Here is a 26,036-nt window from a genome sequence, read left to right as displayed (position 1 = left end):
TCCCTGAGCTGGACGAGCATGGCAGCTGCTGAAAGTTTTGGGCCAAAAAACGGCGATTTTGGGACTTTTTGGGCAAAAAAAATGGCGATTCCGTGGAAAAAAAGGGTGATTTTTGGAAGAAAAAATGGTGAATTTTGGGCAAAAAACGGCGATTTTATGGCGGAAATTTGAGATTTTTGTGGTAAAAAAATGAGATTTTTTTAGGGTGAAAAATGGGGATTTTGGGCCTTTTTGGGTAAATAATTGGGGATTTGGGGGCTTTTTGGGTGAAAAAATGATGATTTTGGGGGAAAAAATAGAGGTTTTGGAAAGAAAAAATGGCGATTTTGTGGCAAAAAATGGTGATTTTTGAGTGGAAAACTGAGATTTTATGGCGGAAAATGGTAAACTTTGGGGTGAAAAATGGGGATTTTGGGAAAAAAAAAGGGGATTTTGGGTGATAAAATGGTAATTTTTGGAAAAAAAATGAGGATTTTTGTGGGTCTTGGGGTGAAAAATCAAAATTTTTTTGGTGAAAAGTGGGGATTTTGGGGTTTTTTTTGCATAAAAAATTGAAATTTTTGGGCAGAAAATGAGGATTTGGGGGGTTTGGGGATGAAAAATCAAAATTTTTTTTGGTGAAAAATTTGGGGGTTTTGGGGTAAAAAATGGAGATTTTGGGGGAGAAACCCCACAGTGACCCTGAGGTGACATTTGGTGACCCTTGGGTGACATCAGGTGACCTTTGGGTGACATTAGGTGACCCTCGGGTGGCATTGGGTGACCCTCGGGTGGCATTGGGTGACCCCGACATGACTCTTGGTGACCTTAGGTGACCCTTGGGTGACTTCAGGTGACACTTGGGTGGAATTAGGTGACTCTCAGTGACATCAGGTGACCCTTGGGTGGCATTGGGTGACCCTCAGTGACATCAGGTGACCATTGGGTGACATCAGGTGACCCTCAGTGACATCAGCTGACCCTTGGGTGACATCAGGTGACCCTTTGGTGACACTCGGTGACCCCGACGTAACTCATGATGACATTAGGTGACCTTTGGGTGACATCAGGTGACCCTTGGGTGGTATCAGATGACCCTTGGGTGGAATTAGGTGACTCTCAGTGACATCAGGTGGCCCTGGGGTGGCACTTGATGACCCCGGGTGACATCAGGTGACCCTTGGTGACATCAAGTGACCCTTCGGTGACACTTGGTGACCCCGATGTGACTCATGATATTAGGTGACCCTTGGGTGACATCATGTGACCCTTGGGTGGCATCAGATGATCCTTGGGTGGCATTAGGTGACTCTCGGTGACATCAGGTGGCCCTGGGGTGGCATTGGGTGACTTTTGGGTGACATCAGGTGACCCTCAGTGACATCAGGTGACCCTTGGGTGACACTCGGTGACCCCGACGTAACTCATGATGACATTAGGTGACCCTTGGGTGGCATTAGGTGACCCTTAGGTGACATCAGGTGACCCTTGGGTGGCATTGGGTAACCCTCAGTGACATCAGGTGACCCTTGGGTGACACTTGGTGACCCCGACGTAACTCATGATGACATCAGGTGACCCTTGGGTGGCATTAAGTGACCCTTGGGTGGCATCAGGTGACCCTTGGGTGGCATCAGATGACCCTTGGGTGGCATTAGGTGACCCTCAGTGACATCAGGTGACACTTGGGTGGCATTGGGTGACTCTCTGTGACATCAGGTGACCCTTGGGTGACATCAGGTGACGCTTCGGTGACACTCGGTGACCCCGACGTAACTCATGATGACATTAGGTGACTCTTGGGTGGCATCAGGTGACCCTTGGGTGGCATTAGGTGACTCTGGGTGACATCAGGCAGCCCTGGGGTGGCCCCGGTGGCCGCGGGTGACGCGGTGTCCCCGTGTCCCCAGAGCGGGCGCTGCTGGCGGGACACGACGTCAGCGACGGGGGCCTGCTGGGCTGCGTGCTGGAGATGGCCTTCGCCGGGAACTGCGGCGTCACCGTCGGCGTCCCCGCGCCGCCGCCCGGCGTCACCCGTAGGTGGCCCCGAAGCCCAGTGTCCCCAAATGTCCCCAAAATGTCCCCGGTGTCCCGAAACCTCAGTGTCCCCAGTGTCCCCAAGCCCGGGGTCTCCAGTGTCCCCAGTGTCCCCAGTGTCCCCAAGCCTCGGTGTCCCCAAACCTTCCTTGGGGTCCCCAGTGTCCCAAATGTCCCCAGACCCGCTGTCCCCAATGTCCCCAATGTCCCCAATCCCCCCAATGTCCCCAATGTCCCCAATGCCCCCAATGTCCCCAATGTCCCCAATGTCCCCAATCCCCCCAATGTCCCCAATGTCCCCAATGTCCCCAATGTCCCCAATGTCCCCAATGTCCCCAATCCCCCCAATGTCCCCAATCCCCCCAATGTCCCCAATGTCCCCAATGTCCCCAATCCCCCCAATGTCCCCACTGTCCCCAATGTCCCCAATCCCCCCAATGTCCCCAATGTCCCCAATGTCCCCAATGTCCCCAATGTCCCCACTGTCCCCAATGTCCCCAATGTCCCCAATGTCCCCAAATCCCAAAATGTCCCCATGTCTCCAACATCCCCAATGTCCCCAATCCCCCCAATGTCCCCAATGTCCCCAATGTCCCCAATGTCCCCAATCCCCCCAGTCCCCCCAGTCCCCCCAGTGTCCCCTCACTGTCCCCAATGTCCCCAATGTCCCCAACCCCCTCAATGTCCCCAATGTCCCCAATGTCCCCAATGTCCCCAATGTCCCCAAATGTCCCCAATGTCCCCAATGTCCCCAATGTCCCCAATGTCCCCAAATGTCCCCAATGTCCCCAATCCCCCCAGTCCCCCCAGTCCCCCCAGTGTCCCCAATGTCCCCAATGTCCCCCCAATGTCCCCAAATGTCCCCAATGTCCCCAATGTCCCCAATGTCCCCCAATGTCCCCCACTGTCCCCAATGTCCCCACTGTCCCCAATCCCCCCAATGTCCCCAATCCCCCCAGTGTCCCCAGTGTCTCCAATGTCCCCAATGTCCCCCAATGTCCCCAATGTCCCCACTGTCCCCACTGTCCCCACTGTCCCCAATCCCCCCACTGTCCCCAATCCCCCCAATGTCCCCAATCCCCCCAGTGTCCCCAGTGTCCCCTCAGTGTCCCCTGTGTCCCCAGCGCTGGCACTGCTCTTTGCCGAGGAGCCGGGGCTGCTGCTGGAGGTGCCACCGGCGGCCGCTGTCCCCGTGTGCCGCCGCTACCAGGACGCCGGTGTCACCTGTGTCCCCATCGGCCACAGCGGCCCCTACGGCCCCCGCGCCATGGTGAGGGACAACGGGGACATTGGGGACATTGGGGACATCAATGGGGACATTGGGGGGATTGGGAACGGCAGGGACAGTGGGGACATTGGGGACATCAATGGGGACATTGGGGACACTGGGGGGATTGGGGACATTGGGGACATTGGGGGGGTTGGGGACATTGGGGACATTGGGGGGATTGGGGACATTGAGGTGGTTGGGGACATTGGGGACATTGGGGACATTGGGGACATTGGGGACATTGGGGACATTGGGGACATTGGGGACGTTGGGGGGATTGGGGACATTGGGGACATTGGGGGGATTGGGGACATTGAGGTGGTTGGGGACATTGGGGACATTGGGGACATTGGGGACGTTGGGGACGTTGGGGACGTTGGGGACATTGGGGACATTGGGGACATTGGGGACACTGGGGACATTGGGGACGTTGGGGACGTTGGGGACACTGGGGACATTGGGGACGTTGGGGACGTTGGGGACGTTGGGGACGTTGGGGACATTGGGGACGTTGGGGACGTTGGGGACACTGGGGACATTGGGGACGTTGGGGACGTTGGGGACACTGGGGACACTGGGGACATTGGGGACATTGGGGACATTGGGGACATTGGGGGGGTTGGGGACGTTGGGGACGTTGGGGACATGGGGGACATTGGGGACACTGGGGACATTGGGGACATGGGGGACATCGGGGACATTGGGGACAGTGGGGACATTGGGGGATTGGGGACATTGGGGACATTGGGGGGGTTGGGGACAGTGGGGACTGGGGACATTGGGGGATTGGGGACATTGGGGGGTGGGGACAGCAGGTGGCTCTGTCCCCCAGGGTGGGCGGTGGTGGCTTTGTGGCGTTGCTGTCCCCCTGTCCCCTCATGTCATCGTGTCCCCATCCCTCAGTGTCCCCTCAGTGTCCCCAACGTCCTCGATGTCCCCAATGTTCTCCATGTCCTCAATGTCACCATTTCCCGGTGCCACCAAACCCCGGTGTCACCGTTGCAGTGTCCCCAATGTCCTCCGTGTCCCAAATGTCTCCAGTGTCCCCATTGCCCTCAACATCCCAATGTCCTCCGTGTCCCAAATGTCCCCAATGTCCTCCATGTCCCTCAATGTCCCCCATGTTCCCAGTATTCTCCATGCCCTTCAATGTTCTCCATGTCCCCAGTGTCCCCAAACCCCAGTGCCACCATTCCAATGTCCCGTTTCTCAATGTCCTCAATGTCCCCAGTGTCTCCAGTGTCCCCAAATGTCCTCAATGTCCCAAATATCCCCAATGTTCTCCATGTCCTCAATGTTCTTCATGCCCTTCAAAGTTCTCCATGTCCTTCAATGTCCCCAACGTCCCCAAAGTTCTCCATGCCCCTCAATGTTCTCCATGTCCCCAATGTCCCCTCAATGTCCCCAATGTCCTCAATGTCCTCCATGTCCTTCAAACTTCTCCATGTCCTTCAAACTTCTCCATGTCCTTCAATGTCCTCAACGTCCCCAAAGTTCTCCATGCCCCTCAATGTTCTCCATGTCCCCAATGTCCCCTCAATGTCCCTAGTGTCCTCAATGTTCTCCATGTCCCTCAATGTTCTCCATGTCCCCAATGTCCCCTCAAGGTCCCTAATGTCCTCAATGTTCTCCATGTCCCTCAATGTTCTCCATGTCCCCAGTGTCCCCTCAAGGTCCCTAATGTCCTCAATGTTCTCCATGCCCCTCAATGTTCTCCATGTCCCCAATGTCCCCTCAATGTCCCCAATGTCCTCAATGTTCTCCATGCCCCTCAATGTTCTCCATGTCCCCAATGTCCCCTCAATGTCCCCAATGTCCTCAATGTCCTCCATGCCCCTCAATGTTCTCTATGTCCTCAACATCCCCAAAGTTCTCCATGTCCTTCAAACTTCTCCATGTCCTTCTCCATGTCCTCAACATCTCCAAAGTTCTCCATGTCGTTCAATGTCCCCAACATCCCCAAAGTTCTCCATGTCCCCAATGTCCCCTCAATGTCCCCAATGTTCTCAATGTCCTCCATGTCCCTCAATGTTCTCCATGTCCTCAACATCCCCAATGTTCTCCATGTCCTTCAAAGTTCTCCATGTCCTTCAAAGTTCTCCATGCCTTTCAAACTTCTCCATGTCCTTCAATGTCCTCAACATCCCCAAAGTTCTCCATGTCCTTCAAACTTCTCCATGTCCTTCAAAGTTCTCCATGCCCTTCAATGTCCCCAATGTCCCCGAGGTCCTCGGTGTCCCCAACGTCCCCGAAGTCCTCAGTGTCCCCAACGTCCCCGAGGTCCCCGGTGTCCCCAGCATGCCCGCGGTCCCCGCAGGTGACGGTGGCGGTGGGTGGCCAGGAGGTGCTGGCCGAGCCGGTGGGGGAGCTGCGGGCGCTCTGGGAGCAGACGAGTTTCCAGCTGGAGCGGCTGCAGGCGGCGCCGGCCTGCGTGGAGCAGGAGGAGCAGGACCTGGCCACGCGCTGGGGACCCGAGTTCCGCGTCACCTTCGACCCCGACTACGTGGACCCGGTGGCGCGGAGCGTGGGTGGGGACACGGGGACAGAGGGGACAGAGGGGACAGTGGGGACAGTGGGGACACGGGGACATCAATGGGGACAGTGGGGACACTGGGGGATTGGGGACATTGGGGACAGTGGGGACACGGGGACATTGGGGACATCAATGGGGACATTGGGGACATTGGGGACATTGGGGACATGGGGGACATTGGGGGATTGGGGACACTGGGGACATTTGGAGGACTGGGGACATTGGGGGGATTTTGGGGATTGGGGACATTGGGGACATTGGGGACATTGGGGATGTTGGAGACATCGGGGACATTTTGGGATTTGGGGACATTGGGGACATTTGGAGGATTGGGGGCATTGGTGGCATTGGGGGTTTTGGGGACACTGGGGGTGTTTGGGACATTTGGGCACATTGGGGACATTGGGGACATTTTGGGGACATTGGGGACATTTTGGGATTTGGGGACATTGGGGACATTTGGCCACATTGGGGACATTGGGGATTTGGGGACATTGGGGACATTTTGGGGGGACATTTGGGGGGACATTGGGGGTTTGGGGGTTTTGGGGACATTGGGGGACATTGAGGAAATTTTGGGGATGTTGGAGACATCGGGGACATTTTGGGGATTTTGGGGACATTGGGGGGATTGGGGACATTGGGGACATTGGGGATTTGGGGACACTGGGGGATTTTCCGGGGATTTTCGGGGATTTTCGGGGATTTTCGGGGGATTTTCCGGGATTTTTCCCGTCGTTCTTTGTGGGTCTGGCTGTCTGTCCCTCTGCGGGATTTCCGGGATTTTCCCGTCGTTCTTTGCTGTCCGGCTGTCTGTCCCTCTGCGGGATTTCGGGGATTTTCCCGTCGTTCTTTGCTGTCCGGCTGTCTGTCCCTCTGCGGGATTTCGGGGCGCCGCCGGGGTTCGGGGCGCCGGTGCCGACGGTCGGGTCCCGCAGAGGCGCCGGGGCCGCGCGTGGCCGTGCTCCGCGAGGAGGGCAGCAACGGCGACCGCGAGATGGCGGCCGCCTTCGCCATGGCCGGCTTCCAGGTGACTCCAGGACCCCAAAAACGGGCAAAACGGACAAAAACAGCGCAAAATACCCCAAAAACGGGCAAAGACAGCGCAAAATACCCCAAAAACGGGCAAAAACGGCCCCAAATACCCCAAAAACCCCCCAAAACAGCCCCAAATACCCCAAAAACAGCCAAAAACAGCCCCAAATACCCCCAAAACCCCCAAAACCGGCCAAAAACAGCCTGAAATACCCCAAAAACCCCCAAAACCCCCCAAAAACAGCCCCAAATACCCCAAAAACGGGCAAAGACAGCGCAAAATACCCCAAAAACCCCCAAAACCAGCCCCAAATACCCCAAAAACGGGCAAAAACGGCCCCAAATACCCCCAAAACCAGCCAAAAACAGCGCAAAATACCCCAAAAACGGGCAAAAACAGCCCCAAATACCCCAAAAACCCCCAAAAACACCCCAAACCAGCCCGAAATACCCCAAAACCCCCCAAAAACGGGCAAAAACGGCCCCAAATACCCCAAATACCCCAAAAACAGGCAAAAACGGCCCCAAATACCCCCAAAACGGCCAAAATGGACAAAACCAGCCCGAAATACCCCAAAAACCCCCAAAAATGGCCAAAACCAGCCCAAAATACCCCAAAACCACCCTGAAATACCCCAAAAACGGCCAAAACCACCCAAAACCAGACAAAAAAAGTCCAAAACCAGCCCAAAACAGCCAAAAACCCAAAACCAGCCCAAAAATGGCCAAAACCACCCAGAAATACCCCAAAACCAGCCCAAACCAGCCCAAACCAGCCCAAAATAGCCAAAATAGCCAAAAACAGCCAAAACACACCAAAACAGCCCAGAACACCCCAAAAACTCCCAAACCCAGCAAAAACCAGCCCAAAAAAAAAGGCAAAAAACCAGCCCAAAACACCCCAAAAATAGCCCAAAGCACCCCAAGAAAGCCCCAAAACCCCCAAAAACAGCCCAAAACACCCCAAAATACCCCAAAATACCCCAAAAACAGCCAAAACAGCCCAAAACAGCCCAAAATACCCCAAAAATGGCCCAAAATGGCCCAAAACCACCTGGGGACCCAAAACTGCCCAAAATGACCCAAAAAAGCCCAAAGTGACCCAAAAGCGGCCGGGACACCCCAAAACTCCCGGGAGCCCAAAAGGTTTTGGGGATTTTTGGGGAATTTTGGGGATTTTGGGGAATTTTGGGGAATTTTGGGGATTTGGGGGATTTGGGGGAGTTTTTGGGGGAGTTTTTGGGATATTTTGGGATATTTTAGGAATTTTTTTGGGGATATTTTTGGGATTTTTGGGGAATTTTTGGGATTTCTTGGGGATTTTTTTGGGGAATTTTGGGATTTTTTGGGGGAATTTTTTGGGGGAATTTTTTGGGATATTTTATGAGATTTTTTTTTTATTTTTTTGGATTTTTGTGGATTTTTTGGGGGCTATTTTGGGATTTTTTGGGGGATTTTTGGGGATTTTGGGGTTTTTTTGGAGAATTTTGGGGCTTATTTTGGGATTTTTTTGGATTTTTTGGGGTATTCAGGGATTTTTGGGGGAATTTTTGGGGGGTTTTTGGCGGTTTTTTTTTTTTTTTGGGAATTCCTGGGATTTTTGGGGATTTTTTTGTGGTATTTTTGGGATTTTTTTGGCATTTTTTGGGATTTTTTGGGAATTTTGGGGTTTTTTTTGGGCTCGCTCCCATTTTGGTTTTTTTTATTTGGAATTTTCGGGGTTTTTGGGACTTTTTTAGGATTTTTGGGGTTTCTTTGGCCTCAGTCCCGTTTTGGGGAGTTTGGGGTTGGAATTTTGGGATATTTTTGGGATTTTTGGGGGTTTTTTTAGGGTTTTTTGGGGGTCTCTTCCTTTTGGGGTTTTTGGGTCTATTTGAGGTTTTTGGGGATTTTTGGGGAATTTTCTTTTGCTCACTCCCAGTTTTGGGGGTTTTGGGTGGGATTTTTGGGGTTTTTGGGGATTTGGGGATTTTTGGGGCTCTGATCCGGGTATTTTTGGGATTTTGGGGTTTTTTGGGTTTTTTGGGAATTTTGGGGCTCTGATCCGGGTTTTTTGGGAATTTTGGGGCTCTGATCCGGGTTTTTTTGGGAATTTTGGGAATTTTGGGGCTCTGATCCGGGTTTTTGCATTTTTTGGGAATTTTGGGGCTCTGATCCGGGTTTTTTGGGAATTTTGGGGCTCTGATCCGGGTTTTTTTTGGGAATTTTGGGAATTTTGGGCTCTGATCCGGGTTTTTTGGGAATTTTGGGGCTCTGATCCGGGTTTTTTGGGATTTTTGGGGCTCTGATTGGGGTTTTTTTGGGAATTTTGGGAATTTTGGGCTCTGATCCGGGTTTTTTTGGGAATTTTGGGAATTTTGGGGCTCTGATCCGGGTTTTTTGGGAATTTTGGGGCTCTGATCCGGGTTTTTTTGGGAATTTTGGGAATTTTGGGCTCTGATTGGGGTTTTTTTGGGAATTTTGGGAATTTTGGGCTCTGATCCGGGTTTTTTGGGAATTTTGGGGCTCTGATCCGGGTTTTTTTGGGGTTTTTTGGGAATTTTGGGCTCTGATCCGGGTTTTTTGGGAATTTTGGGAATTTTGGGCTCTGATCCGGGTTTTTTTTGGGAATTTTGGGAATTTTGGGCTCTGCTCCGGGTTTTTTGGGAATTTTGGGGCTCTGCTCCGGGTTTTTTGGGAATTTTGGGCTCTGATCCGGGTTTTTTGGGAATTTTGGGAATTTTGGGAATTTTGGGGCTCTGATCCGGGTTTTTTGGGATTTTTGGGGCTCTGATGCGTTTTTTTTTGGGGATTCTGGGCTCTGCTCCGGGTTTTTTGGGAATTCTGGGCTCTGCTCCGGGTTTTTTGGGAATTCTGGGCTCTGATCCGGGTTTGGGCCCAGGTGTGGGACGTGACCACGCAGGATCTCTGCTCCGACGGCGCCTCCCTGGACGGGTTCCGCGGTTTGGTTTTCGTCGGCGGCTTCAGCTACGGCGACGTGCTGGGCTCGGCCAAAGGTGAGAGAGAGCCCAAAACAGCCCAAAAACAGCCAAAAACAGCCAAAAACAGCCAAAAACAGCCCAAAAACAGCCCAAAAACAGCCAAAAACCAGCCAAAAACAGCCCAAAAACAGCCCAAAAACAGCCAAAAACCAGCCAAAAACAGCCCAAAAACAGCCCAAAAACTGCCCAAAACAGCCCAAAAACAGCCCCAAAATATCCCCCAAAACAGCCCAAAAATATCCCCAAAACCAGCCCCAAAATATCCCCAAAAACAACCCCAAAATATCCCCCAAACAGCCCAAAAATATCCTAAAAACACCCCCAAAACCAGCCCAAAAACACCCCCCAAAACACACCCAAAAACAGCCCAAAAACACCCCAAAAACAGCCCAAAACTATCCCCAAAAACAGCCCCAAAACATCCCCCAAACAGCCCCAAAATATCCCCAAAAACAACCCCAAAAACAACCCCAAAAACAGCCCAAAAACACCCCCAAAAACATCCCAAAAAACACCCCAAAAACAGCCCCAAAAACATCCCCAAAAACAGCCCAAAAACACCCCAAAAACAGCCCAAAACCAGCCCAAAAACACCCCAAAAACACCCCCAAAAACACCCCAAAAACAGCCCAAAAACACCCCCAAAAACAGCCCAAAAACATCCCAAAACACCCCAAAAACACCCCAAAAACAGCCCAAAAACATCCCAAAACACCCCAAAAACAGCCCAAAAATATCCCCAAAAACACCCCCAAAAACACCCCAAAAACAGCCCAAAACACACCCAAAAACACCCCAAAACACCCCAAAAACAGCTCAAAAACACGCCAAAACCACCCCAAAAAGAGCCCCAAAATCAGCCCAAAATTCCCAAATTCCAGAAGAATGGGGAGAAAACCCCAAAAAATCCACAAAAATCCCGAAACATGCCCCCAAAATCTCCAAAATTCAACAAAAAACCCCAAAAAATCCCCCAAAAATCCCATAAATCTCCCAAAAGTCTCAACAGAAATCCCAAAAAATCAGCAAAAAACCCCAAAAATGGCCCCAAAAAACCTCAAAACCCAAAAATCCCAAATCCCACAGAAACGGGGAGAAATCCCCAAAAAAATCCACAAAAATCCCCAAAAAATTCACAAAATCCCCAAAAAAATCCCTCAAAAAATCCCCAAAAATTCCACGAAAAACCCCAAATTCTAAAATCCCAAATTCCACAAAAATGGGGGAAAAATCCCAAAAAAATCCACAAAAATCCCCCCCCAAAAAAACCAAAAAATCCCCACAAAATTCCAAAAAAATCCACAAAAAATAGGGGAAAAATCCCCCAAGAAATCCACAAAAAAATTCCCACAAAATCCCACAAAAAACCCCAAAAAATCTTAAAATCCCAAATTCCACAAAAATGGGGGGAAAATCCCGAAAAAATCCACACAAAAAAAAAAAAATCCACTAAAATCCCCAGAAAAATCCTGAAAATATCCCAAAAATCCCTAAAAATTCCACCAAAAAATCCCTAAAAATTCCCCAAAAAAATTCCCAAAATCCCAAGGGGGAAAATCCCCAAAAAATCTACAAAAATCCCCAAAAAAGCCCAAAAATGACTCCCAAAAACCTCAATTATCCCAAAATCCCAAATTCCACTGAAATGGGGGAAATCCCCCAAAATTCTACAAAAATCCCAAAATTACCAAAAAATCTCAACAAAAACCCCCCAAAAATTCCACAAAAATCCCAAAGAAATCCCAAAAAATTCCCCCAAAAAAACCCGAAATCCCAAAATCCCAAATTCCCCAAAAATGGGGAAAATTTACTGAAAATCCCCCCAAAAAAACAATTTATCCCCAAATTTCCCATTTCCCCCAAATTCCCCCAAATTCCCCCAATTTCCATTTTTATTTTATTTTATTCCAAATAGATTTCATGTTATTCCCACCAAATTTCCCATTTTTTTACCAAAATTCCCCATTTCCCCCAATTTTCCCAATTTCCCCTTTTTAGTTTATTTTATTACCAATATTCCAAATTTTTTACCCAAATTCCCCAATTTCCCCCAAATTCCCCATTTTATTTTCCTTTATTCCCCAATTTCTGCATTTTTATTTTGTTCCCCAAATTCCCGATTTTTAGCCCCAATCCCCCATATATTTTATGTTATTTTATTTTATTGTATTTTATTTTATTTTATTTTATTTCATTATTTCATTTCATTTATTTTACTTAATTTCTTTAATTATTTAATTTAATTTAATTTAATTTAATTTAATTTATTTCATTTCATTTAATTTCATTTATTTTACTTAATTTCTTTAATTATTTAATTTAATTTAATTTCATTTCATTTCATTTTACTTTATTTTTTTATTATTTATTGTATTTTATTTTATTTTTATTGTATTTTATTTTATTGCATAGCATTGCATTGCACATAATTCTATTATTTCGTTTTATTTTATTTTTATTTAATTTAATTTTATTTTTAAAATTTAATTCCATTTTTTTAGTTTTTATTTTATTTTACTTTATTATAATTTTGCTTTATTTTATTTTATTCTTTTATTTTCTTTGTTTTAATTTCATTTCATTTCATTTCATTTCATTTCATTTTACTATTTTATTTTATTTTATTTTATTATAATTTTATTTCATTTGATTATTTTATTTCATTTTATTTTATTTGTATTTCATTATTTTATTTTATTTCATTTTATTTCATTTTATTTCATTTTATTATTCCATTCCATCCCATCCATTCATCCCCTTCACTTTCATTTCATTCCCTCATTAATGTAATTAACGCCATTAATTAATTACAGGCTGGGCGGCCTCGCTGCTGTTCCAGGCCGGGCCCCGGGCATTAATTAACGTAATTAACACCATTAATTAATTGCAGGCTGGGCGGCCTCGCTGCTGTTCCAGGCCGGGCCCCGGGCATTAATTAACATAATTAACGTCATTAATTAATTGCAGGCTGGGCGGCCTCGCTGCTGTTCCAGGCCGGGCCCCGGGCATTAATTAACATAATTAACATCATTAATTAATTGCAGGCTGGGCGGCCTCGCTGCTGTTCCAGGCCGGGCCCCGGGCATTAATTAACATAATTAACACCATTAATTAATTGCAGGCTGGGCGGCCTCGCTGCTGTTCCAGGCCGGGCCCCGGGCATTAATTAACATAATTAACATAATTAATTAATTACAGGCTGGGCGGCCTCGCTGCTGTTCCAGGCTGGGTTAATTAACATAATTAACATCATTAATTAATTGCAGGCTGGGCGGCCTCGCTGCTGTTCCAGGCCGGGCCCCGGGCATTAATTAACATAATTAACATCATTAATTAATTGCAGGCTGGGCGGCCTCGCTGCTGTTCCAGGCCGGGCCCCGGGCATTAATTAACATAATTAACGTCATTAATTAATTGCAGGCTGGGCGGCCTCGCTGCTGTTCCAGGCCGGGCCCCGGGCATTAATTAACACAATTAACATCATTAATTAATTGCAGGCTGGGCGGCCTCGCTGCTGTTCCAGGCCGGGCCCCGGGCATTAATTAACATAATTAACACCATTAATTAATTGCAGGCTGGGCGGCCTCGCTGCTGTTCCAGGCCGGGCCCCGGGCATTAATTAACATAATTAACACCATTAATTAATTACAGGCTGGGCGGCCTCGCTGCTGTTCCAGGCTGGGCCCCGGGCATTAATTAACATAATTAACATCATTAATTAATTGCAGGCTGGGCGGCCTCGCTGCTGTTCCAGGCCGGGCCCCGGGAGCGGCTGCGGCGCTTCCGGCAGCGCCCGGACACCTTCAGCCTGGGCGTGTGCAACGGCTGCCAGCTGATGGCGCTGCTGGGCTGGGTGGGGACAGCACCCGGTGAGTGTCACCCAGTGTCACCCGTGTCACCCATGTCACCCAGTGTCACCCAGTGTCACCCAGTGTCACCCACACACCTTCAGCCTGGGCGTGTGCAACGGCTGCCAGCTGATGGCGCTGCTGGGCTGGGTGGGGACAGCACCCGGTGAGTGTCACCCAGTGTCACCCAGTGTCACCTGTGTCACCCAGTGTCACCCAGTGTCACCCGTGTCACCCAGTGTCACCCAGTGTCACCCAGTGTCACCCACACACCTTCAGCCTGGGCGTGTGCAACGGCTGCCAGCTGATGGCGCTGCTGGGCTGGGTGGGGACAGCACCCGGTGAGTGTCACCCAGTGTCACCCAGTGTCACCTGTGTCACCCAGTGTCACCCAGTGTCACCCGTGTCACCAGTGTCACCCAGTGTCACCCACACACCTTCAGCCTGGGCGTGTGCAACGGCTGCCAGCTGATGGCGCTGCTGGGCTGGGTGGGGACAGCGCCCGGTGAGTGTCACCCAGTGTCACCCAGTGTCACCCAGTGTCACCCGTGTCACCCAGTGTCACCCAGTGTCACCCACACACCTTCAGCCTGGGCGTGTGCAACGGCTGCCAGCTGATGGCGCTGCTGGGCTGGGTGGGGACAGCGCCCGGTGAGTGTCACCCAGTGTCACCCGTGTCACCCAGTGTCACCCGTGTCACCCATGTCACCCAGTGTCACCCAGTGTCACCCAGTGTCACCTGTGTCACCCAGTGTCACCCAGTGTCACCCAGTGTCACCCAGTGTCACCCACACACCTTCAGCCTGGGCGTGTGCAACGGCTGCCAGCTGATGGCGCTGCTGGGCTGGGTGGGGACAGCACCCGGTGAGTGTCACCCAGTGTCACCCGTGTCACCCATGTCACCCAGTGTCACCCAGTGTCACCCAGTGTCACCCACACACCTTCAGCCTGGGCGTGTGCAACGGCTGCCAGCTGATGGCGCTGCTGGGCTGGGTGGGGACAGCACCCGGTGAGTGTCACCCAGTGTCACCCAGTGTCACCTGTGTCACCCAGTGTCACCCAGTGTCACCCGTGTCACCCAGTGTCACCCAGTGTCACCCAGTGTCACCCACACACCTTCAGCCTGGGCGTGTGCAACGGCTGCCAGCTGATGGCGCTGCTGGGCTGGGTGGGGACAGCACCCGGTGAGTGTCACCCAGTGTCACCCAGTGTCACCTGTGTCACCCAGTGTCACCCAGTGTCACCCGTGTCACCAGTGTCACCCAGTGTCACCCACACACCTTCAGCCTGGGCGTGTGCAACGGCTGCCAGCTGATGGCGCTGCTGGGCTGGGTGGGGACAGCGCCCGGTGAGTGTCACCCAGTGTCACCCAGTGTCACCCAGTGTCACCCGTGTCACCCAGTGTCACCCAGTGTCACCCACACACCTTCAGCCTGGGCGTGTGCAACGGCTGCCAGCTGATGGCGCTGCTGGGCTGGGTGGGGACAGCGCCCGGTGAGTGTCACCCAGTGTCACCCGTGTCACCCAGTGTCACCCGTGTCACCCATGTCACCCAGTGTCACCCAGTGTCACCCAGTGTCACCTGTGTCACCCAGTGTCACCCAGTGTCACCCAGTGTCACCCAGTGTCACCCACACACCTTCAGCCTGGGCGTGTGCAACGGCTGCCAGCTGATGGCGCTGCTGGGCTGGGTGGGGACAGCACCCGGTGAGTGTCACCCAGTGTCACCCAGTGTCACCTGTGTCACCCAGTGTCACCCAGTGTCACCCGTGTCACCAGTGTCACCCAGTGTCACCCACACACCTTCAGCCTGGGCGTGTGCAACGGCTGCCAGCTGATGGCGCTGCTGGGCTGGGTGGGGACAGCGCCCGGTGAGTGTCACCCAGTGTCACCCAGTGTCACCCAGTGTCACCCGTGTCACCCAGTGTCACCCAGTGTCACCCACACACCTTCAGCCTGGGCGTGTGCAACGGCTGCCAGCTGATGGCGCTGCTGGGCTGGGTGGGGACAGCACCCGGTGAGTGTCACCCAGTGTCACCCAGTGTCACCCAGTGTCACCCAGTGTCACCCAGTGTCACCCACACACCTTCAGCCTGGGCGTGTGCAACGGCTGCCAGCTGATGGCGCTGCTGGGCTGGGTGGGGACAGCACCCGGTGAGTGTCACCCAGTGTCACCCAGTGTCACCCAGTGTCACCCGTGTCACCCAGTGTCACCCAGTGTCACCCGTGTCACCCAGTGTCACCCAGTGTCACCCACACACCTTCAGCCTGGGCGTGTGCAACGGCTGCCAGCTGATGGCGCTGCTGGGCTGGGTGGGGACAGCACCCGGTGAGTGTCACCCAGTGTCACCCAGTGTCACCCAGTGTCACCCAGTGTCACCCAGTGTCACCCAGTGTCACCCATGTCACCCAGTGTCACCTGTGTCACCCAGTGTCACCCACACACCTTCAGCCTGGGCGTGTGCAACGGCTGCCAGCTGATGGCGCTGCTGGGCTGGGTGGGGACAGCACCCGGTGAGTGTCACCCAGTGTTACCCAGTGTCACCCGTGTCACCCATGTCACCCGTGTCACCCAGTGTCACCCATGTCACCCAGTGTCACCCAGTGTCACCCAGTGTCACCCAGTGTCACCTGTGTCACCTGTGTCACCCGTGTCACCCAGTGTCACCCAGTGTCACCTGTGTCACCTGTGTCACCCGTGTCACCCAGTGTCACCCCAGTGTCACCCGTGTCACCCAGTGTCACCCAGTGTCACCTGTGTCACCTGTGTCACCCATGTCACCTCCCCATGTCACCCCAGTGTCACCCATGTCACCCCCGTGCCACATGAGTTGTCCCCAGAGATGTCCCCAACTTTGTCCCTTTGGGGTTCCTGTCCTGGGCCTGTCCCCTCGCTGTCCCCTCGATGTCCCCTTGATGCCACCCCCTGGTGACCCTTGGTGACACTTTGGTGACCCTCTGGTGACATTCCCATGTCCCAGACCATGTCCCCGCTGCTCCAGGGGTGCCCCCAGAGATGTCCCCAACTTTGTCCCTTTGGAGTTTCCCTTTGGGGTTCCTGTCCTGGGGTTGCCCCCTTGGTGTCCCCTTGATGTCCCCAACCCCTGGTGACCCTCTGGTGACCCTTGGGGACCCCTGGTGACCCTTGGTGACCCTTGGTGACATTCCCCGCCAGGTGACAGCCCCATGGTCCTGCTGGGGGTGGTGGCATCTCCAGATCATCCCCACAAGTGTCCCCAGGGGTGTCCCCAACTTTGTCCCTTTGGGGTTCCTGTCCCCAAGGTGTCCCCTCGATGTCCCCTTGATGCCACCCCCTGGTGACCCTTGGTGACACTTTGGTGACACTCTGGTGACATTCCCATGTCCCAGGCCATGTCCCCGCTGCTCCAGGGGTGTCCCCAGAGATGTCCCCAGAGATGTCCCCAACTTTGTCCCTTTGGGGTTCCTGTCCTGGGGCTTTCCCCTTGATGTCCCCTCGATGTCCCCAACCCCTGGTGACACTGAGGTGACCCTTGGTGACCCTTGGTGACCCCTGGTGACCCTTGGTGACCCTTGGTGACATTCCCCGGCGGGTGACAGCCCCATGGTCCTGCTGGGGGTGGCCTTGTCCCCAAAATTGTCCCCCAGAAGTGTCCCCAGAGATGTCCCCAACTTTGTCCCTTTGGGCTTTCCCTTTGGGTTCCTGTCCTGGGGCTGTCCCCTTGATGTACCCAAGGTGTCCCCTCGCTGTCCCCTCGCTGTCCCCTCGATGTCCCCTTGATGCCACCCCCTGGTGACCCTTGGTGACACTTTGGTGACTCTCTGGTGACATTCCCATGTCCCAGACCATGTCCCCGCTGCTCCAGGGGTGCCCCCAGAGATGTCCCCAACTTTGTCCCTTTGGGGTTCCTGTCCCGGGGCTGTCCCCTTGATGTCCCCTTGATGTCCCCAAGCCCTGGTGACACTTTGGTGACCCTTGGTGACCCCTGGTGACCCTTGGGGACCCCTGGTGACCCCTGGGGACCCTTGGTGACATTCCCTGGCGGGTGACAGCCCCATGGTCCTGCTGGGGGTGGTGGCATCTCCAGAACATCCCCACAAGTGTCCCCAGGGGTGTCCCCAACTTTGTCCCTTTGGGGTTCCTGTCCCCAAGGTGTCCCCTCGCTGTCCCCAAGCCCTGGTGCTCCTCAGTGACCCTTGGTGACCCTTGGTGACACTTTGGTGACCCTCTGGTGACATTCCCATGTCCCAGGCCATGTCCCTGCTGCTCCACAAGTGTCCCCAGGGGTGTCCCCAACTTTGTCCCTTTGGGGTTCCTGTCCTGGGCCTGTCCCCTCACTGTCCCCTTGATGTCCCCTTGATGCCACCCCCTGGTGACCCTTGGTGACACTTTGGTGACACTTTGGTGACACTTTGGTGACATTCCCATGTCCCAGGCCATGTCCCTGCTGCTCCAGGGGTGTCCCCAGTGGTGTCCCCAACTTTGTCCCTTTGGAGTTTCCCTTTGGGGTTCCTGTCCTGGGGCTGCCCCCTTGGTGTCCCCTCGATGTCCCCAACCCCTGGTGACCCTCTGGTGACCCTTGGTGACATTCCCCGCCAGGTGACAATCCCATGGTCCTGCTGGGGGTGGTGGCATCTCCAGAACATCCCCACAAGTGTCCCCAGGGGTGTCCCCAACTTTGTCCCTTTGGGGTTCCTGTCCTGGGGCTGTCCCCAAGGTGTCCCCTCGATGTCCCCAAGGTGTCCCCAAGCCCTGGTGACACTTTGGTGACCCTTGGTGACACTTTGGTGACCCTCTGGTGACATTCCCATGTCCCAGGCCATGTCCCTGCTTCTCCAAAAGTGTCCCCAGGGGTGTCCCCAGAGATGTCCCCAACTTTGTCCCTTTGGGGTCCTGTCCTGGGGCTGTCCCCTTGATGTCCCCTTGATGTCCCCAAGCCCTGGTGACCCCTGGTGACCCTTGGTGACATTCCCCGGCGGGTGACAGCCCCATGGTCCTGCTGGGGGTGGTGGCATCTCCAGAACATCCCCAGTGGTGTCCCCAGCTTTGTCCCTTTGGGCTTTCCCTTTGTGTTCCCATCCCGGGGCTGTCCCCTCGGTGTCCCCTCGCTGTCCCCACCCCGGTGACACTTTGGTGACCCCCGGTGGCACTTTGGTGACCCCCGGTGACACTTTGGTGACCGCCGGTGTCCCCCCGGTGGCAGGTGACGTCCCCGGCGCGGCGCCGCGGGTGGCGCTGGAGCGGAACGCGTCCGGGCGCTTCGAGTCGCGCTTCGTCTGCGTCCGCGTGGAGCCGGGCCCGGCGCTGCTGCTGCGCGGCATGGAGGGCGCGCGCCTGGGCGTCTGGGTGGCGCACGGCGAGGGTAACTAGTCCCCTGGTTAGCTGGTTAGCTGGTTAGCCGGTTAACCTGTTATACTGGTTATACTGGTTATACTGGTTAGACTGGTTATACTGGTTATACTGGCTATACTGGTTATACTGGCTATACTGGTCAGACTGGGGCATGGAGGGCGCGCGCCTGGGCGTCTGGGTGGCGCACGGCGAGGGTAACTAGTCCCCTGGTTAGCTGGTTAGCTGGTTAGCCGGTTAACCTGTTATACTGGTTATACTGGTTATACTGGTTAGACTGGTTATACTGGTTATACTGGCTATACTGGTTATACTGGCTATACTGGTCAGACTGGGGCATGGAGGGCGCGCGCCTGGGCGTCTGGGTGGCGCACGGCGAGGGTAACTAGTCCCCTGGTTAGCTGGTTAGCTGGTTAACCGGTTAACCTGTTATACTGGTTAGACTGGTTATACTGGTTAGACTGGTTATACTGGTTATACTGGTCAGACTGGGGCATGGAGGGCGCGCGCCTGGGCGTCTGGGTGGCACACGGCGAGGGTAACTAGTCCCCTGGTTAGCTGGTTAGCTGGTTAACCGGTTATACTGGTTATACTGGTTATACTGGTTATACTGGTTATACTGGTTATACTGGTTAATGGGTATACTGGTCAGACTGGGGCATGGAGGGCGCGCGCCTGGGCGTCTGGGTGGCGCACGGCGAGGGTAACTAGTCCCCTGGTTAGCTGGTTAGCTGGTTAACCTGTTATACTGGCTATACTGGTTAGACTGGTTATACTGGTTATACTGGCTATACTGGTTATACTGGCTATACTGGTCAGACTGGGGCATGGAGGGCGCGCGCCTGGGCGTCTGGGTGGCGCACGGCGAGGGTAACTAGTCCCCTGGTTAGCTGGTTAGACTGGTTAACCTGTTATACCAGTTATACTGGCTATACTGGTTATACTGGCTATACTGGTTATACTGGTTATACTGGTTATACTGGTTATACTGGTCAGACTGGGGCATGGAGGGGGCACCTGGGCATCTGGGTGGTGCACGGCGAGGGTAACTAGTCCCCTGGTTAGCTGGTTAGCCGGTTAACCGGTTATACTGGTTATACTGGTTATACTGGCTATACTGGTTATACTGGCTATACTGGTTATACTGGTTATACTGGTCAGACTGGGGCATGGAGGGCGCGCGCCTGGGCGTCTGGGTGGCGCACGGCGAGGGTAACTAGTCCCCTGGTTAGCTGGTTAACTGGTTAGCCGGTTAACCTGTTATACTGGTTATACTGGTTATACTGGTTATACTGGTTATACTGGTTTTACTGGTTAATGGGTATACTGGTCAGACTGGGGCATGGAGGGGGCGCCTGGGCGTCTGGGTGGTGCACGGCGAGGGTAACTAGTCCCCTGGTTAGCTGGTTAACCTGTTAACCAGTTAGACTGGCTATACTGGTTATCCTTGTTAACTGGTTAACTGGTTAGACTGTTATCCTGGTTACACTGGTTAACTGGTTACCCTGGTTATACTGGTTTGTACTGGTTAACTGGTTATCCTGGTTAACTGGTTATCCTGGGAGCGCTGGGCTCTCACCGGTGTCCCTGGTGTGTCACTGGTTTAACTGGTGGAACTGGGCTGGAACTGGTCTCTAACCAGTTTAACTGGTCTCTAAGCGGTTTAACTGGTCTCTAACTGGTTTAACTGGTCTCTAACCGGTTTAACTGTCTCTAACCGGTCTAACTGGTTTAACTGTCTCTAACTGGTTCAACTGGTCTCTAACCGGTTTAACTGGTCTCTAACCGGTCTAACCGGTTTAACTGGTCTCTAACTGGTTTAACTGGTCTCTAACCGGTCTAACTGGTTTAACTGTCTCTAACTGGTTTAACTGTCTCTAACCGGTTTAACTGGTCTCTAACCAGTTTAACTGGTCTCTAACTGGTTTAACTGGTCTCTAAGTGGTCTAACTGGTTTAACTGGTCTCTAACCGGTTTAACTGTCTCTAACCGGTTTAACTGGTGTCTAACCGGTTTAACTGGTGTCTAACTGGTTTAACTGGTCTGTAACTGGTTTAACTGGTCTCTAACTGGTTTAACTGGTCTCTAAGCGGTCTAACTGGTTTAACTGTCTCTAACTGGTTTAACTGGTCTCTAACTGGTTTAACTAGGTTCTAACCAGTTTAACTGGTCTCTATCTGGTTTAACTGGTTTCTAACTGGTTTAACTGTCTCTAACCGGTTTAACTGGTCTCTAACCAGTTTAACTGGTCTCTATCTGGTTTAACTGGTCTCTAAGCAGTTTAACTGGTCTCTAACTGGTTTAACTGGTTTCTAACTGGTCTCTCACTGGTTTAACTGGCTTAAGCCATCTCTAACCAGTTTCTAACTGGTTTAACTGCTCTCTAACCTGTCTCTAACTGGTCTAAGTGGTTTATAACTGATTTTACCAGTCTCTAACTGGTCTCTAACTGGTTTAACTGGTTTCTAAGTGGTTTATCCGGTCTCTAAACAGTCTCTAACCAGTCTCTAACTGGTCTCTAACTGGTCTCTAACTGGTCTAACTGGTTTAACTGGTCCCAAACTGGTTTAACCCGTCTCTAACTGGTCTGTAACTGGTCTCACCGGTCTCTAACCGGTTTCTAACCGGTGTAACTGGTTTATAACTGGTTTATAACCACTCTAACCAGTCTCTAACCTGTCTCCCCCCCGCAGGCCGTTTCGAGTTCCGGCCGCCGTCGGCGCGCGAGCGCTGCGTGCTCTAGAACTGGTTTATAACTGGTTTATAACTGGTGTAACTGGTTTATAACTGGTCTCTAACGGGTGTAACCGGTTTATAACTGGTTTAACCGGTCTCTAACTGGTTTATAACTGGTGTAACTGGTTTATCACTGGTCTCTAACTGGTTTAACCGGTCTCTAACTGGTTTATAACTGGTTTAACCGGTCTCTCCCCCCCGCAGGCCGTTTCGAGTTCCGGCCGCCGTCGGCGCGCGAGCGCTGCGTGCTCTAGAACTGGTTTATAACTGGTGTAACTGGTTTATAACTGGTGTAACTGGTTTATAACTGGTGTAACTGGTCTCTAACTGGTGTAACTGGTTTATAACTGGTTTATAACTGGTGTAACTGGTTTATAACTGGTGTAACCGGTCTCTAACTGGTTTATAACTGGTTTAACGGGTCTCTCCCCCCCGCAGGCCGTTTCGAGTTCCGGCCGCCGTCGGCGCGCGAGCGCTGCGTGCTCTAGAACTGGTTTATAACTGGTGTAACTGGTTTATAACTGGTGTAACTGGTCTCTAACTGGTGTAACTGGTTTATAACTGGTTTATAACTGGTTTAACCGGTCCCTAACCGTGGTCTCTCCCCCCCGCAGGCCATTTCGAGTTCCGGCCGCCGTCGGCGCACGAGCGCTGCGTGCTCTAGAACTGGTTTATAACTGGTTTATAACTGGTCTCTAGCGGGTGTAACTGGTTTATAACTGGTGTAACTGGTTTATAACTGGTGTAACTGGTCTCTAACTGGTGTAACTGGTCTCTAACTGGTTTATAACTGGTTTATAACTGGTTTAACCGGTCCCTAACCGCGGTCTCTCCGCCCCGCAGGCCGTTTCGAGTTCCGGCCGCTGTCGGCGCGCGAGCGCTGCGTGCTCTAGAACTGGTTTATAACTGGTGTAACTGGTCTCTAGCGGGTGTAACTGGTTTATAACTGGTGTAACTGGTTTATAACTGGTTTAACCGGTCTCTAACTGGTTTATAACTGGTGTAACTGGTTTATAACTGGTTTATAACTGGTTTAACCGGTCCCTAACCGCGGTCTCTCCGCCCCGCAGGCCGTTTCGAGTTCCGGCCGCCGTCGGCGCGTGAGCGCTGCGTGCTCTAGAACTGGTTTATAACCAGTCTAACGGGTGTAACCAGTTTATAACCGGTCTCTAACGGGTGTAACTGGTTTAACCGGTCTCTAACTGGTTTATAACTGGTTTATAACTGGTTTAACGGGTCTCTCCCCCCCGCAGGCCGTTTCGAGTTCCGGCCGCCGTCGGCGCGCGAGCGCTGCGTGCTCTAGAACTGGTTTATAACTGGTGTAACTGGTTTATAACTGGTTTATAACTGGTTTATAACTGGTTTAACCGGTCCCTAACCGTGGTCTCTCCCCCCCGCAGGCCGTTTCGAGTTCCGGCCGCCGTCGGCGCGCGAGCGCTGCGTGCTCTAGAACTGGTTTATAACCAGTCTAACCAGTGTAACTGGTTTATAACTGGTGTAACTGGTTTATAACTGGTGTAACTGGTCTCTAACTGGTTTATAACTGGTTTATAACTGGTGTAACCGGTCCCTAACCGCGGTCTCTCCCCCCCGCAGGCCGTTTCGAGTTCCGGCCGCCGTCGGCGCGCGAGCGCTGCGTGCGGGCCGGGCTGGCGCCGCTGCGCTACGCGGACGACGGCGGCGCGCCCACCGAGCGCTACCCGCTGAACCCCAGCGGCTCGGGCGGCGGCGTGGCCGCGCTCTGCTCGCCCTGCGGCCGCCACCTGGCCGCCATGCCGCACCCCGAGCGCGCCGTGCGCGCCTGGCAGAGCCCCTGGGCCGGCCGCGGCGCCGCGGGCAGCGCCGGCCACGGGCCGTGGCTGCGCATGTTCCGCAACGCCCGCCAGTGGTGCCTGCGCTGGCCCCACGGCGAGGACGGGGCGACGGCGGCCGCCGAGTGACCGCGAGGGACCGCGAGGGACCGCGAGGGACCGAGTGACCACCCCATGGACACCCCGTCTGTGATACTGACCAATGAGTGACCAACTGACCACCCCATGGACACCCCGTCTGTGACACTGACCAATGAGTGACCACTGAGTGACCGGGAGTGACCTCTGAGTGACCAACTGACCGCCCCATGGACACCCTGTCTGTGACACTGACCATTGAGTGACCAACTGACCACCCCATGGACACCCCATCTGTGTAACTGACCATTGAGTGACCACTGAGTTACCGGGAGTGACCTCTGAGTGACCAACTGACCACCCCTTGGACACCCTGTCTGTGACACTGACCAATGAGTGACCACTGAGTGACTGGGAGTGACCTCTGAGTGACCAACTGACCGCCCCATGGACACCCTGTCTGTGACACTGACCATTGAGTGACCAACTGACCGCCCCATGGACACCCTGTCTGTGACACTGACCAATGAGTGACCAACTGACCACCCCATGGACACCCCGTCTGTGACACTGACCAATGAGTGACCAACTGACCATGCAGCTGACCACCCCCTGGACACCCCGTCTGTCACACTGACCATTGAGTGACCGACTGACCACCCCATGGACATCCCGTCAGTGATACTGACCATTGAGTGACCGACTGACCACCCCATGGACATCCTGTCTGTGACACTGACCAATGAGTGACCAACTGACCACCCCATGGACACCCTGTCTGTGACACTGACCAATGAGTGACCGACTGACCGCCTGGCTGACCACCCCATGGACACCCCGTCTGTAATACTGACCAATGAGTGACCAACTGACCACCCCATGGACACCCTGTCTGTGACACTGACCAATGAGTGACCACTGAGTGACTGGGAGTGACCTCTGAGTGACCAACTGACCACCCCATGGACACCCCGTCTGTCACACTGAGCGCTGAGTGACCAACTGACCACCCCATGGACACCCCGTCTGTGACACTGACCATTGAGTGACCAACTGACCACCCCATGGACACCCTGTCTGTGACACTGACCAATGAGTGACCAACTGACCACCCCATGGACACCCCGTCTGTGACACTGACCAATGAGTGACCAACTGACCACCCCATGGACACCCCGTCTGTGACACTCACCAATGAGTGACCAACTGACCACCCCATGGACATCCCATCAGTGACACTGACCAATGAGTGACCAACTGACCACCCCATGGACACCCTGTCTGTGACACTGACCAATGAGTGACCAACTGACCACCAAGTGACCAACTGTCCCCTGAGAGACCAGGTGACCCCTGAGTGACCAACTGACCACCAAGTGACCGACACCTGAGTGACCAACTGACCCCTGATTGACCCCTGAGTGACCAACTGACCCCTGATTGACCCCTGGATAACCCCTGAGTGACCAACTGACCCCTGGGTGACCCCTGGGTGACCCCGGAGTGACCAACTGACCCCAGAGTGACCAACTGACCCCTGAGTGACCCCGGGGCAGGGGGCGGGGCCTGGCTGACGAATAAAGTGCCCTTAATTAACGATTGATTAATTAACGGGTGATTAATTAACGGTTGATTAATTAACGACCGCCGAGTGACGTCATTGGGGGAGGGGCCGGAAACGGGGGGGGGGGGAGGGGACAGCGGGGCCGCCCCTCCCCCAACTCCCAGTGCTCCCAGTAACAACCAGTAACAGCTCCCAGTGCTCCCAGTAACAACCAGTGACCCCCAGTGACCCCTCCCAGTGCTCCCAGTAACAACCAGTAACAGCTCCCAGTGCTCCCAGTAACAACCAGTGACCCCCAGTGACCCCTCCCAGTGCTCCCAGTAAAAACCAGTGACCCCTCCCAGTGCTCCCAGTAACAACCAGTGACCCCTCCCAGTGCTCCCAGTAACAACCAGTAACAGCTCCCAGTGCTCCCAGTAACAACCAGTGACCCCCAGTGACCCCTCCCAGTGCTCCCAGTAACAACCAGTAACAGCTCCCAGTGCTCCCAGTAACAACCAGTGACCCCCAGTGACCCCTCCCAGTGCTCCCAGTAACAACCAGTGACCCCTCCCAGTGCTCCCAGTAACAACCAGTAACCCCCAGTGACCCCTCCCAGTGCTCCCAGTAACCCCCAGTGACCCCTCCCAGTGCTCCCAGTAACTCCCAGTAACTCCCAGTGACCCCTCCCAGTGCTCCCAGTAACTCCCAGTAACTCCCAGTGACCCCTCCCAGTGCTCCCAGTAAAAACCAGTAACAGCTCCCAGTGCTCCCAGTAACAACCAGTGACCCCTCCCAGTGCTCCCAGTAACAACCAGTGACCCCCAGTGACCCCTCCCAGTGCTCCCAGTAACTC

The 26,036-nt window shown here is 53.3% G+C and overlaps 1 protein-coding gene across 1 annotated transcript in view; it reads left to right on the top strand.

Moving 5' to 3' along the window:
• PFAS (phosphoribosylformylglycinamidine synthase) overlaps positions 1–25,236 on the top strand; it is a 72,308-nt gene extending 47,072 nt beyond the window's left edge. The window contains exons 23-30 of the mRNA XM_085564259.1: positions 1,890–2,015; positions 3,141–3,286; positions 5,604–5,814; positions 6,758–6,849; positions 9,736–9,850; positions 13,564–13,704; positions 18,867–19,025; positions 23,345–25,236. Of these exons, the coding sequence (XP_085420385.1) occupies positions 1,890–2,015; positions 3,141–3,286; positions 5,604–5,814; positions 6,758–6,849; positions 9,736–9,850; positions 13,564–13,704; positions 18,867–19,025; positions 23,345–23,688 (1,334 nt within the window). The 3' untranslated portion in view covers positions 23,689–25,236. The remainder of the gene's footprint in view (positions 1–1,889; positions 2,016–3,140; positions 3,287–5,603; positions 5,815–6,757; positions 6,850–9,735; positions 9,851–13,563; positions 13,705–18,866; positions 19,026–23,344) is intronic.
• Positions 25,237–26,036: the final 800 nt, after the last annotated feature.

This window comes from Lonchura striata, chromosome 32, assembly GCF_050655825.1.
Source record: "Lonchura striata isolate lonStrDom1 chromosome 32, ASM5065582v1, whole genome shotgun sequence".
In the NCBI taxonomy this organism is placed as follows: domain Eukaryota; kingdom Metazoa; phylum Chordata; class Aves; order Passeriformes; family Estrildidae; genus Lonchura; species Lonchura striata.
This window is presented reverse-complemented; position numbering and strand designations above follow the sequence as displayed.